General features: G+C 41.8%; 1 protein-coding gene across 3 annotated transcripts in view; it reads right to left on the reverse strand.

The window, feature by feature from the left end:
• Positions 1–18,432, reverse strand: part of cpne5a (copine Va) — a 98,551-nt gene that overhangs the window by 29,200 nt on the left and 50,919 nt on the right. For all 3 annotated transcript variants that reach the window (XM_048241490.1, XM_048241489.1, XM_048241488.1), the window contains 3 exons: positions 16,641–16,704; positions 2,619–2,722; positions 1,970–2,074 (listed from right to left, as the gene is read on the reverse strand). In XM_048241490.1, coding sequence (XP_048097447.1) covers positions 1,970–2,074; positions 2,619–2,722; positions 16,641–16,704 — 273 coding nt within the window. The remainder of the gene's footprint in view (positions 1–1,969; positions 2,075–2,618; positions 2,723–16,640; positions 16,705–18,432) is intronic.

An 18,432-nucleotide genomic window follows, 5' to 3' on the forward strand; every position in this document is an offset into this window, starting at 1 on the left:
CATAAAAGCCATTTACAAACACCAACAGACAAATGGTCTGAGGTATTATGAGGGCGCAGCCGCCACTCTGCATACCAATCACTGACATTACACTTACGGTTTCCATACTGCACTGGAGATGTATGTTTTAAAGATGCTATGTAATGTTATTTTTGTTTAAAACGTCAAAAAAATGACCTAGAAATAGCGACAAAATGTGAAGAAACAACCATTTTACATACCACTCACTCAAACCCCAAAAATATACTACTAGAAGGTAAATACAGTGTAGAGACCATGTGCTTTCTTATACTTTGCTATGTGTTTCTGAGAACATCAGGAAGTCAAAATCATCAGAATAACAAATAGTGGAAAGTAGCCAGCCTCAGTGGACTGATGGTGGGCACACACATACTGTACATTCACACAAGCTCAAAGACATGCATGTACTTTTTGACATGGAACTACAGTATACTGCACTCTCATTCCGGCGTAACAATCAAGGAACGTTCCGAACGTACCATGGGCGCAGCAGCACAATGATATCAAGCCGCACCTGAAAATAGTCCCCATAGGCTATAACTTCCAGCAACAAGTTTGAGATTATTACGCCTAAATGAGAGTATAGTTCCATGTCAAATCAGCCTAGAAAATTGGCACGTTTCATTTTCCGTTAGTCTTATTACATTTTCTAACTTGAGAAGAGATAAGTTTTAAATAGGAAAATTACCTGGAAAATTTTTAGTCAATTTTAAAGGTGATACTAGCGGGCGAGACGCTAATGGTCTAGTCTGATTGATCTATGCTAGGCTGGAGTTAAAAGTGGCCAGACTCAGAGAACGGCTGGACTCAGAGAACGTCTGGTTGAACTGGAGAAAGGTAAAAATCAATTGTTTAACTCGAGGGGAGGTCGAAAATGAGCGTAATTCCCCAAATGGTAGAATATCCCTTTAGATGTAAAGTTGGATGTTGGAAAACCAAAATACCCAGCCTCTATAATAAAGTATTCATAAGTTACTTTTAATGCCAAGGTCAACTACAAAATAATAATGTGTTAAGCACCAGACACTCTCAGGTATACTTACCAAAGAAGAGAAGTGTGTTATTTTTTTTAAGAAACTTGACATTTTTTGGGTGGTAAAATTGCAAATACAGTCTAAAAATGTACTAAAACCCCTGCAAATGTTGCACCACCAGACTTCACACAACTTCAAAAAAAATGCATTCTATCAATTTTTTAAAGATTATTTTGAAAACACCTTTTTAAAAGCCTTATTTGTCAATGACCGATACACACACAAACACACAAACAACCAGCCAGTCATGTGTCTAGACTAACATTAGCATAAAGACTAACATTTAACATGACACATTCACTACATGATTGTGTTTTGTGCTCACATACAAATACACTAACTACAAAAAAAACAAAAACAAGCACAATCTCAAACGTATGCCACACACACTGATATGAGTGAAACAGTGGGGGCGTCTCTTCAGACGCTGATAAGATGAGAATCACTTCACACACACTGAGTCAGTTGGGGTCTAATCAGCGCTGTGATTGCCATCTCTGCCTAGATCAATAGGTAGCCAACTCCGTTTCTGTCTGCACACTGAAGCATTATAACTGCCCCAGTCAAGTGGATATAGAATAACAGGCCCAAATCGATGGCGTCTAAATTTGCGAAGCACAAACCATTTCAGAACCGATTATGACACCCCCACAAAAAAGTATACAAGGCAATTTAGATAGATAGATAGATACTTTATTGATCCTCAAGGGGAAATTCAAGAAAGATTTCATGCAGGAGTCACAGATAAACTCACTTTGTGTATGTGTGTATGTGTGTGTGTGTGTGTGTGTGTGTGTGTGTGTGTCGTGTGTGTGTGTGTGTGTGTGTTTGTGTGCTTGCATGTGTGTGTGTGTGTGTATGTACAGTATGTGCACGCGCGTACAGTATGTTGTGTGTGTGTGTGTGTGTTATACCTGTCATAATCTCCATTGCAAAGGGCTCGGACAGGAATTGAGAAGGGCTGCCAAACTGGATTGAGTGTGTTCTTGACCACCTCAGTCTTGTGACAGATGGTAAACCTAAAAAACAGAGCAACACACCAAATCACCTATTTAATTAACACATCACCAACAATGCAACAGTCAGTCATTACCCATATTGGAGTAGTAACGTTGTGTGTATTGGTACCGTCAGGCCCCTGAATCATACTGACTTCACAATGTCCTTCCAGGCAACCTGGATGTAAGATGCACACCTGCCCGGATGATAACAGGGAGTATCCTGACAGCAAGATGTGCATACTAACTCAATTGTTATGCCACACAGCAGGTCCCTACAGTCAGCCCTGCCTGGAGCGGTGCTTCATCACAGTAATTGGCACTGTATAATGTTGATGAATGGAGCATCCATGTTAATTGAATGTATATCATACATGTCTATGTGTGTGTTCTGTCTCTCTTTCTCACATCTTTTTCCCTCAGTCTTCCTCTGTGTGTGTGTGTTTGTGTCTGCTTGTGAGTAAGAGTGTCCTCTTGTAAAGACCCCCCTGCTGGGAATTTTAGGGAGCAGCATGTGTGACGTGTACACAGCGAGACGTGCTGGGAAAAAAACTGACACACTCACGTCCCGTCCTCATTACTCCTGTAGAAGACCATGAAAGGGTCTGACCTGCCAAAGAAATCCTTCTTATCAAGTTTGTTGGCACAGAACTGCATAGTAGCAAATTCCTGGGGGAGAGACAAATGACAAGAGAGATAGTGATGAAGATAAACAGAAGAAGTAGAGAAAGAGAGGGAAAGGAAACAGGAGGGTGTTGTAAATCGACCAGGATTATAGCCCACCCTTGGTTGTTTCTCCCTGCTCTCGCTCGCAAGAGAAGGGACAAGTTTGCAATCTAAATAAAAACAAGACACCCTCCGCATCTCAATCGGCAGCAAAGCACAAAACAGAGGCTCCGCTCCAGTTAGTGTTCCCAAGCTCAGGACGAAAGAAAGAGTTACATTTATTTTACCCAGGGCTGCGGATGAGATAGGAATAATGTATAATGTGTGTGTGTGTGTGTGTGTGTGTGTGTGTGTGTGTGTGTGTGTGTGTGTGTGTGTGTGTGTGTGTGTGTGTGTGTGTGTGTGCGTGTGTGTGTGTGTGTGTGTGTGGGGGTTCTGGCACAGAGTATAGGGATAATGAGCACACCAAAAACACTTTCCCTCCCCCACAGATGTCTCTACATCCCAAACACATCCTTTACCAACTAACGTGTGTGTGTGTGTGTGTGTGTGTGTGTGTGTGTGTGTGTGTGTGTGTGTGTGTGTGTGTGTGTGTTCGTGTGTTCGTGTGGTGTCTGTATGTGTGTGTGCTTGGTTGGAGGAGAGGAGAATAGGGTGGGTGATAAAACTGCCATTAAGAGCACACTTCGAGCACTGTGGTATTATAATAATTACAGCCATTTATACTGCAGGCCCTCCCTCTGCCTCTTTCATTCTGACACTAACAATCCTCTATGAGATATGTCTGCTAGTTCAGCCCTCATTCCCATTAAAGAGCCATCATGTCAGCTATGGGCCAGCCTTACACAACCACAGTGCTATTATTGTGTGTGTGTGTGTGTGTGTGTGTGTGTGTGTGTGTGTGTGTGTGTGTGTGTGTGTGTGTGAAGAGAGCAAGAGAGAACAGTGACCTGGGTGTATGGCACAGGCTGTTGGTGACTCAGTAAACACGGTTCAGTGTCAGAGGATGACACGCGTCCCGGCAGTCCAGCAGTTTTGCTGCATGTTCATTTAGATCTGGACACCTCCCAGCCTCCTCCCTCTTGACCTGTCTGTCAGAATGCCATAGAATGGTGATAGGTGTGTGTATGTGTTGGTTTGTGTGTGTCTTCGAGTGTGTGTGTGTGTGTGTGTGTGTGTATGTTTGCGTACAAGCATAAAAGTGGGGATTTGTGAGGATCATTTTCTCTGCAAATAAATGATGATCAATATGTCTCTGCATCTCTGTACATGTGTGTGCATGTGTGAGTGTATAGTACTGTGTCAAGCCTCCATTCAGCTGGTGATAAGAGATCACACTCTGACAGCTCCTGAGCCAGCCTGGGGATTTGACCATACCGCATTGATCAGTTTTTTGTTTGTTGTGAGAGCCATAATGGCAGTTGCTGCCCGAGTGCCTCAAATATGAACAGTGTTGACAGCAACTGCATTGCATCGTAACACTTCAGAGCCAACATGAAGCCATAATGGTCAGTACTGAACTCTCAGGGCATGCAGCACTTTGGGGTTAATTGATCCAGCTTGCCCTTCTGTATCAGACACACACACTACACACACAAACATATTCTGCCTTGAGCGCCGCTGGCTGCTAGCCCAATCGGTGTAAGCCCACTGTAAGCATTGAGAAGGATATGATGGCCTTGGCATTGCATCTGTGATGGAAGCAGTATTGATAAGCAGCATGCTAATCGGCACCCCAGTGAGAATTAGTGCTAGCGTTCTTCTCTGCATAGCTTTGAATATTAAATGTGTAACCAGGGGACCTGCTCTAATTGACGGCTTTCTTTTTTTGCTTTTGCTGGTATCCCATGCTACTGTGGTGAAACTTTCTGGCTGATGGTGGCTTGAAGGAGGATCATTGTGCAGAATACCAACGGAGTACACAAGCATTTTGTTATAGAGACAATCACCACCATTTGCTTCAGAAAATCCTGTGACATCCGCTTCCTGAGTGAGAGGTGCTGGTCTGTTTCAATAGACTAGCAACTGGCATATACACACATGCATGTGTAATGTCGGTCACCTGACTAAGAAACAACTGTGCCTAACCTGAGTTAGGTCAGAGTGAACACTAGCTTCCTCAGATGAAATGAAGAGTATACCCAAACTGAACTAAATCTAACTTTTACTGTGCTGCATCGCATCACGCAAGACTATCAGTGGTGAAAAAAATCAGGCCGAACGGAGCTCTATGAATATTTCATAGCTCTGCCTGAGCTTAGCAGCTGAGTTTGCCAGCAGTGTTCAGACCATAAAAGACTGTGACAAGCCTGAGTTCACTTTCAGAGCAGGAATGATTCTGTTTTAAAAACAATCAGGACATGCTTTATATTACACAACTAGCACACTACAAGAAGTGTTACACTAGACAATAAAATAAATTGAAATTAGGGTTAGAGTAGAGTTAGTTTTAAGCACACACACACATACACACACACACAAACACACACACACACACAAACACATTGGTGCACTGCACACACAGGGCGCTATCTTAATGATCTGAAACGGAAGTATGAAAAAGCATCACGCAAGTGGCTTTATGGGCGGTTCTTGGGCACTGTTGCTATTTTACCGGCGGGATAAATGACTGTTGCGCCGGCCGCAAATCTAAAATGGGGTGGTCTGAAGTAGCTACATTACTTATGGGTGTGGTTTGGGCGTAATGTGCAATAAACCAATCAGAGCGTCATCTCACATTCCCTTTAACAACAGGCACGCTTGTTCCATAGCGGATTGCTATTATGATGGCAGATTTGCCAGGCACAGCCAGGAACGGTTCACAGCGCTATAAGCACTATTCAGTTGGGAACAGTTTGCTATTGATTTTTCCTCTTGACAAAATGTAATACAGAAATGTCACTTTTCAATGTTTTGGGATCACTCTCACTGAATCACGAGGTTATGAATGCATGGTGATGCAATGTAATCTAACATTACCTCACTATAGACAATGCAGATCTTCTGTCAGATAAGCTCTCCTCTCCTGTGCTGCTGCTGGGGCATTTACCGTAAAACTCCAAATAATAGCCCGGGCTTTTATTTTCCCAAATCGCCAAACTGCACCGGCTAGTATTAGAGACAGGCGTCTATATGAGACAGGTCTTTAATTCCCTTTACACAAAACTTTTCCTCTGCAAAGATGGAAAATATTATCAAATTAATTATTTCAAACACACTGAATGTCTACCTATATGACTAGGCTATCTGATGACAATTATGGACCATCATTCATTTAGTGTTGAGATGTTGTTCATTAAGTGGGGATAGCCAGAACAGATGAAACACGTTTTAATCATTAATTTACAAAGAGATCCTATCACACTGAAAGTTCATATTTTGTCACTAGCAAATAGCCTATATCGGTCCTTTGTCAAATACAGTTGCATTATCAGCCCTGACCAAAACCATTAAGGAATTAGGCTATTTATGCAAAAGTGGAACATGCGTAATGTTTCATTCTCCCTTCCTTTCGGCATGAATGAAACAGCATGAGAGAGCATGAACCATATTATGTTTCTCCCGTATTTTATTTGGCATATTTGACAACCGTCTACATTTCAAATCACAGCCTACTTCCAGGCGCGCGGAAACATATTTTTGACCAGGGGTGCTGAATAACAAAATCATGGATGTCTGACGATTTCTCCCCCAGCATATGATTCGAATTTAGACAGCTAAATACGCAATTTCAGCGCCGTGTATGGGTAGGCCTTAGAGTGAGAAGATTTATAATGCCCTGGGCAGCCACATTCCACTGCAACTACGCAGCACTTGCCACTCCGACTCATCAATAAAAACTGCGCTTGCACTGCACACACCAGACCCATAGAAGCGCACTTGACTTTACTTTTCCTTTTCTGACTTATTTCTCGTTATTGCCATGGCAGTACGCATTTAGAATAAAGAATAATGTTCGCAAACCCTTTTGTTTTGTTGCCAGCATAAAAACAAGCTTAGGCTACCATCGGCCTAGCCGCAAATTTTAAACACAAGGGATGAATTGAATGATGACGAAGTCGGACATATGGGCATAATTCATTTTGAAAAAAAAGTTATACAATTTGGAACTCTAGCTTTTCCCCAACGCAGTCTTTTAATGTCATGTAATCATAACGTGCACAGACTGCACCATGCTTAAGCCCAAATCACACCAAAGATTTGCGACGACATGAGCTGCAACATTCTATTAACCAGCAACTTGATGCAACATTCTAAAACCTTGCAACTGTGACCAGACAAAACTGCACTCGCACACACCAGACCCATAGAAGCGCACTTGACTTTACATCATTAACCTAAGGTAAATTCCTTTTCTGATTTCTTTCTCATTATTGCCATGACAATACGCATTTAGAATAAAGAATAATGTTCGCGAAACCTTTTGTTTTGTTGCCAGCATAAAAACAAGTTTAGGCTACCATCGGCCTAGCCGCAAATTTTAAACACAAGGGATGAATTGAATGATGACGAAGTCGGACATATGGGCATAATTAATTTTGAAAAAAGTTATACAATTTGGAACTCTAGCCTTTCCCCAACGCAGTCTTTTAATGCCATCTCATAACGTGCACAGACTGCACCATGCTTAAGCCCAAATCACACCAAAGATTTGCGACAAGATGAGCTGTAACATTCTATTAACCAGCAACTTGAAGCAACATTCTAAAACCTTGCAACTGTGACCAGACATAGTGAATGCTTTGCGATGGCTTGCAACGACGTGCAACATCTAATTCACACAGCTGCAACTCCTTTCTGCAACGGTTTCGTGTCATTGCAAATCTTTCATGCGAATTGGGCTTTTTTTTTTTTTTTAGACGATTAAATACAACCCGAAGCTAAAAAACAGACCAGGCCTCTATTGGAGCCCGGCCTTTAACCAAAACCTGTAGCCACGCCAGGCGTTTAAAAGAGACAGGCGTCATTTTGGGACTCAGCTATTATTTGAAGTTTTACGGTAGGTTAAATGGCATCTGCATGCAGTTCAACATCACGTCTCATTAAGTCCTCTAATATTTCCTAATTTATGTCAAAAAAAATAACAAACGGTCGCAAACCAAAAAAAACCTTTCTTGCTTTTATAATAATTTATGTCAACACATCCGTGATTCATGGAAATGTGTACGCTAGATTTATTCCTATTTTTTCACATCGGACACCGCGAGAAAGAGTTTCCAAGTTGACCTAACTTTCCAACTCTGCACAGTATCCCATTAACTGCATGACAGTAGGCTATTTACAATATTTTATGTAAAGGAGAGTTTGTAAACACGTTATCATCAACTTAATGCACGCACAACTTTTGTTTGAGCAGGAGAGAGAATAACAATGGATGGACGCAGCAACTACAGAAATTTTAGCCAAGGCTACTTGCTGCTTTATTTTATCTATCTATGGTTGCTGGTTAACAGCACATAATAAGCTGATTTAAGCTAATTCACAAACTCAAGACTTCAAGGCCATCATAGATATAAAATGTTTTTTGAAAACAATGAAAGGATGGAGGGAACATAGCAAAGCTTGGAGTTATTTCAGATGGGCTACAACAAGGTAGGCAAAATTGTGGTGCTTGTCAAAACCTTAGCGCAGCTAGAATAATGCTTAGGCTGATGTTAAAGCGCACACAATGTTTAAAGCCATAAACAACGGTAAATTGGAACAAAACTAAAGGTAACTTTAGCCTTTATAGGGCTGTATAAAGTTGTCCAAATTAATAGGTCGTAATTAGGCGTTGTTGTAAAAATATTGCATGTAGATGTTGTACTTTTAGGTGACCAATGCACAAACAAAACCGGGAAACTGACAAATATTATCAAGGCTTTGAATGTTTCCATCTGTGCACAGGGTGTCTGTAGATCGGTGTACATAGCATGCATTCCTGCAGGCCTGTGGCCACGCATGCGCCCTTAAAATAGCATCTGAATTTGCGCCACTGACTTTAGACCAGGATCTTCCTGGTCTGTGGGAGAATTGTTTTCTGAAACTGCAAAATATCAACAGGGAACGTTTGCACCGGAACACGCCCCCTCTTTTCGCTGAACCGGCCCCGTGGGCGCAATTGAATTCCCTAATTTACGGACATGTACCTGTGGAGGGAAAATTCCAATATGCGCTGACTGCAAAATAGGAAAGACAAAAGCGCGAGTATACAAAGTAAATTGCGCTGGAGTGCAAGATAGAGCCCACAATGTTACACACATTTATTACACAAAACTGGTGTGCTGCAAAGTAGTTTGTAATTTGTAGTTACTATGTAACTGGTAATGTAAAACGTTGCTTACATTTCATACTAAAACTATAAATGCTATGGGGCAATTCCATGGAAAATTGACTTTTTGTCACATCCATAACGCCAGTGAAATGCCTTGGCATTTGTATGATGTGAATGATAACGTTCATTTTTTGTGCATTTTTTCTCATTTAAAAAATAGCAAATGCTCAAATTTCATGTAATCATTCACATCATACCATACCATCACATTTTATTGGCGTTATGGATGTTACAAAAAATGTAATTTTCCATGGAATTGCCCTATGAGTGTATTCAAGGCAGTACTCGAGTTGAGGGGGGGTGACATCCCCCTTTGAAATAAAGATGGTCAAAATCATCCCCCTTCTAAAACGGCCACCCCCTTCCCATCCCCTGTTATTTTATCAATGAATGGGGACATATAACCACTATTTCAACAGTTTTTGGGAATATTAAATAGGCTAAAATAACGTGAACGTGCACATAATGACACAGCAGAGCAGCGACATAGCAGAGCAGGTGCTGGTGCCAGTGATTCAGCTTTACAGCCAAGCACAGGGCAGCTTGACCTGAGGAACTTCGGCTTTACAGTAAAAGGGCAAAAAGTAGCACTGAAGGTAAGTCAAGAGTCAGGAATACTGTCACCAAAGGTGGTTGTTGAATGTCATCGCGCTATCTATCATCATTCGCCAAACATTCTACAACATATAAATGGCAAGTGCAAGGAACGCCATACTAGTCATTACTTTTCCTTCCATGAAATTAAAGACTAACAAAACTAACACAATTTCTGAGGGAAACCCTGTTACTGGAATAGTAAACATTTCTCTAATTGAATATGGGCTAGGTGACTGCCCTCTTATTTTATCCAAAAAGCCCTAGCCATGCCAGCCTGGGGACCAACTCCAATTCTGAGCTGTTGTTATAGAGTAATATAATATAATAATTATCTTTGTGCTTAAACAATAATCAAAAGGGTACACCGTTGGTCTCCCACCATATGCACTGTCATCAGCACAAATGATCTGTCCCTAAACATTAAATCCAGTCCACCATCCCCCCTGAGAGACAGAGAAAGAGAGGGAGAGAGATAGAAAGGAAGAGAGACAGAAAGAGAAACAGAGAAAGAGATGAATCCATGTCCTCACTCCTCCCATTACCTGTAGATTAGAGGAGTTTACTCTTTGATCTCTGTGTTGAACCTCAGGTCCTCAAGCACATACAGTACAAATGCCTCCAGAGACCCAAGACCTCTCCAAGCTCATAAGTACCATCAAAGACTAACATACTTTTGATCCACTAACACAACCCTTCCACCCTTCTACAATCACATTCAAACACTACCGCTAGACCAACTCTCTTTGGCCCACTAACACAACTTTTCCACCTTTCCACAATCACATTCAAACACTAGCGCTATAGGCTAATTCTCTTTGGCCCACTAACACAACCCTTTCACAATCACATTTAAACACTACCGCTAGGCTAACTCTCTTTGGCCCACTAACACAACCCTTCCACCTCAATTCAAACACTACCGCTAGGCTAACTCTCTTTCACTCTCTAGTGCGCTCAGTAGGAATCACACATAAAAATCTTTAAGCGTTGTATGTTAATAACTTAAATATTTGATTATTTGATTATTTTCCCAAAACTATTCCTAATTTCTATTAAAAAATCCCTTTATTTAGACATGCATTGTCTACATTTATTCTAAATCTGTTGATGCATTGTGACCTACTCATAATTATGCCATGCGCATACATACTAATTTCTCTCTGACAAAAAGTCAAAATGAAATGTCTGTTGTTATTGTTTCTCACTACCATGCTGTGTAATTGAAAGTGATTGGAAAACCAGAGATCTCTCAAAAGCAGTTAATTACATGACTTAGAGCCAGGAGTGATCATTAGAATCAGAATTACAGATCTTTATAATCATGTTTTTTTAATTTCCAATTAAAAGCTTGATCTGCAAATCTGCTCATTCAATCAGGTAATTTGACTGGAATCAATACACAATACTTTTTACAAGCTTCACAGCTGAATATTAACCCTAACTTGCTTTCTCCTCACAAAAAATTGCATTTATATTGCACATTTGCCATCTTCAGTGGGTTGTCTTGATTGGGAGAGGCCATCTGGATAAGGTATTTACAAATGATTACAAACAAACTAACCCAATGCTCGCTTACAAAAGCCTCTTCTCAGTTAACAGTTTATACTGTAAGAGACAGGAATGTAGCTCTGTTAGAGAATCATTATGCCCTTCTGTGGTGACCACTATAATACTTTTATATTCATCTGTGACTGACACTTTCTTTCTCTCCCCTGTCTCTATCCTTTTTCTCTACATTCTGGCTTCAGAAAGTAAAAGTTCTACCACATACTTCTTCCAACCATTCACTAAACAAGCTGCTTGTAATTAGCACAACCCCCTCCAGCCTGGTAGACGAGCTAATCAATGAAACGACCCATATAAAGTGCACAGTTAGAACAAATACATGGTAAGACATTCTCATTACTGAAGCCGGGATATCCAGCTCTGCTTATGTAGGATATCCATCCACATGGGTTTGCGCAGATGGTTTATGTCAAAATGTTTGTAAAAAAGTCCAGAAAGACATCTGCATTAGAGTGTGCATCATGTAAAGCAGACCTTTAGAAATTGTAGTCGGGTTCGGTTCGGGTTCGGACACATGGGGGCGATATGCATTGGAAGCTTTACATTTAAAATTCCTTATTATGTTGGGTAACCAACAGGTCTGCTTTACATGATGCAAACGTTTGTTTTTTGAGAATAAAGTAAAATGTAAAAGCCTAGCCTAATAGCTTTCTTCCTGTGTGCAAGATTTGTTTATCGTGACAACGCATTTTAGGCATGCCGCCTGAAATGCACACGCGGTGTCACGACTACATAAACAAATGGTTATGCACATTTCGCACATATGCACATAAGCACAGTCTTGGGTGACATTAAAAAAAGTTGTTAGCCTATCAGGAGATTTTAAGATTATTTGCGTTGCATAGGCTACTGTGGTAAAGACATAGGCTACCGGTAGGCTATAAGGTCGTCTCGTTCACTGGATGAGGATTTTTCAATGGATGTCTCGTTCACTGGATGAGGCCCCAATTAACGTCGATGCTGCATATGGATCAGTACGGAGCCCTAGAGGGGTCATGCAAAATGTTTTGCATGTTGAGAGAATGTGCGCTCGTTTTACTACATTGTGCGCTCGTTTTACTAAATTGTGCTCTTGTTTAACTAAATTGTGCCCTCGTTTAACTATATTGTGCACTTTCGTTTTACTAAATTATGCGCTTCGTTTTACTAAATTGTGCTTCGGTTTACTATATCGTGTGCACAATTTACTATATTGTGCTCTCCTTTTACTATAGTGTGAGCTCATTTGACTAAATTGAGCTCTCATTTTAAGCATAGTAAAACGAGGGCACAATTTATTAAACGAGTGCACTATTTACTAAAACGAGCGCACAATTTACTAAAACGAGGGCACGATTTATTAAAACGAGAGCACAATTTGTGAATATGGTTATAGAACATTGTGTGCACGATCTACTTAAACGTGGCCACAATTTGTAAAACGTGCACTCAATATTGTCTTGACACATGTAAACATGAGCACGTTATAGTATATTCGAGATCTCGATCTACTAAAACGCACCCACGAATAATTAAAACGTGGGCTCGAAGAAATTAAATTGTGTGCACAAAAACATAGTGTGGTGTCAAAGGGGTATCCCGGGAATGGCGTCGGGAGGTGTGTCGCTTGTAGTGACGTAGAGGGAATCTCATTGATTGCAGTGCACCTGGTTATAGCCCGTTAGGTAGGCTGTAGGTGGGAGAGCAGATGATTGTGTGTGTTTGTACAGGCCCCTTGCCAACATCGTCCAGCTGAATGTTTGGCGAAGTTTTGAGTGTTTGTTGAGGTCCAAGTGTATGCAGAGCTGTGGTGTTTATCGCGAACGGTGTGAGCTGGGCTACATAGCCTGAGAAGCTGAGCATCGTGAACGACACTGTTTATGTCTCCCGTTTCATAGTCCGTATCAAAGCTTACCTCGTTGTGTGCATCATTGGTGTGCGCGTGGGTTATATGGTGAGGCCCATCGGGCGCTAGAGGGAACCTTATTGTATTGGGTGGGTATTAGGCGATACTACTAATACGCAGTAGCCTGTTTGTACCAACAGTAGGTCTACGTGTTGTAATTGTTTGGGAGCTTGTCGCTGTGGTGTGCTTCGATTGACTTCTAGACCTCACAGTTAAGTCAACAATCCAGGAAATAGTGGAAACCGGTCATTAGGCTACAACAGAGCCCGCGAGTAGCCTTTGTAGTAGAATTTCCCCATTATGGGTCTCCATAGCTGGCGGTTGACACCACAGTGCCCCTGCTACAAAGAGTAGAAGTCCGCTATAAAACATGACCACCTAAAGTCTTTAATTGGCTGCTTACGGTTATCATCACATTACCAATATGAACTGTTACAGACAGCTGTAGGCCTAGTCCATGTCAAGGTAACACGAAGTTGCCACCACAGCACAGCGAGCGGTGAGAAAATGTCGGGAATTACTAAATGTGAGCACGAAATACATATTTCGAGAGCTCAATTTAGGCCTACAACGGGGTCACGTTGTATTAATTCGAGGGCTCAATTAAAGGAAAACGTGCTCACGTTTTATTAATTCGAGGGCTTAATTAAAGGAAAACGTGCTCACAAATTATCACGACCAGAAAAAATTTCACTTAAAGTGAGCTCTCCCGGGCTCCGTAGATCAGTGACAGAGGCACTGTAGTTTCAAAGACTGTTGCAGTTTATTTCAAGACTTTTTGTCAATGGTAAGACAATAATTCTATTTCAATAGGCTATGCTTGCTTGGGCCTCTTGTGTTAATGTGCGCTGTGTGTGACCTGCGTGCGTGCACGCTCATCTGATTAGACAATTTGTTGTGTGTTCCGTTTAATGGGCTAAAAAGACAGGCTATCCACAAACGTGAACGTTTAATCACTAGCATGGGAATAACTGAGGCATCATCTGCGTCGGGCTCGGGTCGGGTTCGGACATAAAAATTAAAATGCCTGTCGGGTTCGGGTCGGGTTCGGACGCAACTCTGTCGGACGCGGGCCGGGTTCGGACAGAAATTTGCGGCCCGATCCGCACTCTAATCTGCATCTCCAGCACGCGTGTGTCATGTATCTCATGCTCCAAATGTAAAGCACTTTGAGCTGCATTCTGTGTATGAAAGGTGCTATACAAATAAAGCTTATTATTATTATTATTATTATTATTATTATCTTGTAATAAGGTTCAGGCAGGTGTGTGCATGCATGCGCATGTGCATGTGTGTGTCTGTGCATGTGTGCGTGTGTTTGTGTGCGTGTGTGAGAAAGAGAGAGGAAGAAACTGTTGGACAGGTGTTGTGTTCTCTGGGGGGTCCAGCTGAAAGAGAACCTTGCGTGTGTCAGGGTCCTTTGAAGCGGATTTCAGAGAGACAGAGCTGTCTTGAACTGACCAGAGAGGGTGGAGCAACCAATCAAAAGCCTTCGATCAGAAACATACACATGTGGAGGAAGAAGAAGCTGCAGCTGAATCAAAAGTATCTTGCAAGTTTCCAGTAGAATGAGGTGTGTATTAACTACTGTATTTCAGATATATATTTATCTGGTGCTTGACTTCCAGCGAAGAAAAAACATTGATTAAAATCTGTAATGACCCATTTAAATCAATCAAAGACAACTATGAAACTATATTAGTTATTAGTAATATATATTCAGTGTGATCTGTGAGTGGTTTGCTCTGCCGGCTTCACTACATTCCAGGATTCCTGTTGTTTTTTGTTTTTAAGTATATTTTTGAGGCTTTGGACAGGACAATGAAGACAGACGGGAGGTGGGTGGAGGGGAAGAGAGGGGTGGGATGGGGACATCTTGGACTCGAACCTATGGGCACTGGACCCGCTATTAGCCTGTTGCGCCACAGAGACCCCCCCCCCCTGTTGTTAAAATGAACAAAGCCCCCCCGTTGGAATTTCTTAAGTGCAATGATCCCCCTGCCACCACCATTAAAATTCTGCAAGAGACTAGATGCTCTAATGTGGCAGTATACTGTATTTAGAACAATAAACAAACCAGGTTAAAACACTCCCCGGCAACGCACCACAAGCACTGGACATCTGGCTCTCCCCAACTTTAAAATGTATAGTATCACATGGCGTTTCAGTTACAGTACGTTCCCTCAGGGGGTGGATGGACCCCTCATCTACAGTTTCATGGAGAACAATATAGCAACAGCTGTATGCTTACCTACAGTATGGCCATATTAACACTAAAACACTAAACAGATTTAGATGGGCGGAGAACCAGTAATTGGCATTTGAACACCCCATTATGGCACAATATGCATGTTATATCTGATAATGTTTGTAAGCAATGGAGTCAGAAAGCCAAAGGTATTTATACTTTAGACCAGTTATTTAATGAAAAGGGTTTGTTGAGTTTTGGAGACCTGAGAGCTAATTTTGAGGTCCCCAAGACATCTTTTTACTTTTATCTTTGCTTAAGTGGATTTATGTGGATTTTTAGGCAAGTCCCTCAACTCAGCGGCCATATTGCAACGCACTTTAGGCACTTATCGGGCATCTATTTCGGGCAGAACTGCATGTGTGTGCAAGGCTTCACAGCACCAACCTTACCCCAGCGGGGAGATCACACTACATGATTGTCACAATGTTTTCACATATCTTTCACATACTTTTGGCCACAGAAGGAGTGGGATACATGTAGACAACTGCCATATTGGCATTACGAACTAACCCCAATGCATTCCTACGGAGGATTTTTTGAGTGCTGTGTCTCCTCATTAGAAAGTCTCTGGCGTAGTCAAGAGTCTGGTTTACGAGGATAATACATGGTGCCAATAAAAAGTAGATCACAAAAAAATAATAAAACACACAGATTCCAAGAGTGGCACAACATAGATATGAGTTGATGAGTCTCGGCAATGTGTTTGTGTCTGGCTTCCAAAGGTTTTCAAAACATTAGCTAAATTACACAGTGTTACAGCACACACATACACACACACACACACAAACACACAAGCATCTTTGTCCACCAATAACCACGCTCTACCAGTGGCCCAGATAATGGATGGGGAAATCTAGCGCCTTATCTAATGGACACCATCCCAGTGCCTACAGTGCCGCTGATCAGTCACCTGCAGACGTCCTCGCCCTCCGGCACCGCCGCCGCCACTGCCATGCAGAGCTTATACCCATTATTATTTGCTGCTGTGTGGAGTCGATGGCCGTTAGTTTGGGGCCATTAGCATCGCTGGCAGTTAAACGCCTTGGAGCCATTACAGGCCTGTCTCCACGGCAAGAAGGGAGTGGCCGAAAAACACATCTGCATGGCAATACACATCCACACTCCGGAATCGAGCTTTAGACATACAACACTTGTGTAACGAGCAGTCCCGTTAACTGTCCTACCATTCCACTCTGTGTAGCACGTGTGATAACGTATAGGATTCTGAGCAGACATTCCATTATAATGGCATCATAAAGAAAGGTGCATAAAAATGCATAAGAATGAGGAATAGGGTCCGTGTACTTACTCTGCAGTTCCCCAGCTCCTCGGCTGTGAGAATGATGGTCCCGCATGTCTTCCCAGGAATGCCCCTATACAGTCAAATGATAAACACATACAATATTCACACATTAGTTTCTTATTCTCATTTTTCACATCTTTTCCATATAGAGCTCATAAAGTTGCTGTTCTCATGGTAGTTTAACATTCAAAGAGGTCTCTTGGGAGACCTTCAACGGCTGTATTGCATTTTAAATATTCTTTTTGGGGAAAAGAAATCTTTCTGCTGAAGTGAGTAGCCACGCCTGTTATCAAGAACAGAAAAAGAGGGAGCCTTTGAAGATATGCCAGGACAGCACCGCCGGTTTTATGAAAGAGCCAAGCAGTGTGAGGCGGTGAGGAGTCTGCATTTACATTCAATAAACGAGTTCAAGGCATCTGAAACATGGCACTTCTTCTCATACAGAGATGCCCTGCAGATGTTAGCAAGGCGACAAGCGTGTGTGTGTGTTTGTGTGGCTGTGCGTATTAAGATAAAAACACAGACATTTCAGAATGAAAAGAAGAGCCTGACAAAACTACAAAATCAATCCCTTCTTTACACGTACACACATAAACTACCCTGAATTGGACTGATTGGCACTGTTTGAGTACCTTACTGGCTATATTAGCCACCTGCCCATTTTGCTAGATTGCCTGCAAGGTCAATACACCACGCTGTCTTTTTGCTTGTATGGACAGTTCTCAACTTTAACTTAAACTTTTCTTCAAGTCTTTTACTTCTGTCTATGTATAGACCCTTTCAAGAGAGTTCCATTATCAGCATCATAGTTGGCCCCACAAGGCTTCCGTTTTAACATTCCATATGTTATCTTAATGCAGAGGAAGTAGATTGGGAACCAAATAGAATGTTCAAGCATTGTTTTTGTTTTTATTGTTGAAAGGGTCTATAGTTAAGTAATGGTTGTTCTATTTTTGATATATTGTGTAGCCTGTTGCACTTGTATACTGTAGATATAGAATTTACACTGGCAATGTACTTGCACTGACACTCTCTTGCACTATGATACCATTGCACCACTGCATTTTCTTCCACACCATTCCTTTAACATGTTACAATCTAACTTTACTGTAAGGGGAACACTATTGATATCTTCCTTTGTATTTGTGTAGTATGCATGTGTGTGTGGGTGTTATATGACTGTGTATGATGTCTGTAAGCTATTGGACACCTTCATTTCCTTCTGGATAAATAAAGTATCTCTATCTATCTATCTATCTGTCTATCTATCTCTCTATATATATATATCCATCTATCCATTTACTGTATCTATCTACCTGCTCTGTGCATGTGTTTTTGTAGCCCCCTGGCAGCACAATTAAAACATCATCCCCCCAGGATAGTCATGACTGATTACCCCTTATTCATCCAAAGCTACGACTGGGCGCTTTGAAATGCACTGAGCAGCACGGAGAGGACAAAACATGCCTCTCATATCCATAGCCCTCCCAGGCAGTGGCAGCACACTCCATCATTTACAGGGAAGCCTCTGGTGTCAGGGAGGCCAGGTGTAGCCAGAGGGGGCCTAACGATTATGAGGTGAAGCCTGCGGCTTAAGCCTCCGCCCGCGGAAGTGGACTGTGAGTGGTTGAGACAACAGCAAGTTTAAGGAATAATCAGAATCTTTAAATAGTTAATGACTTCAGTTGAGTCTCCAGTCTGAATTAAAAGGAAGCACCACTCGCCTCTGTCTGAGTGGGTGATTGTAGATGCCTGTGAGCCCCTAGTCGGGCATATGTGGTGCAATGCGTCTTCAGAG

The sequence above is a fragment of the Alosa alosa genome, chromosome 4 (assembly GCF_017589495.1).
Source record: "Alosa alosa isolate M-15738 ecotype Scorff River chromosome 4, AALO_Geno_1.1, whole genome shotgun sequence".
Classification (NCBI taxonomy): Eukaryota; Metazoa; Chordata; class Actinopteri; order Clupeiformes; family Clupeidae; genus Alosa; species Alosa alosa.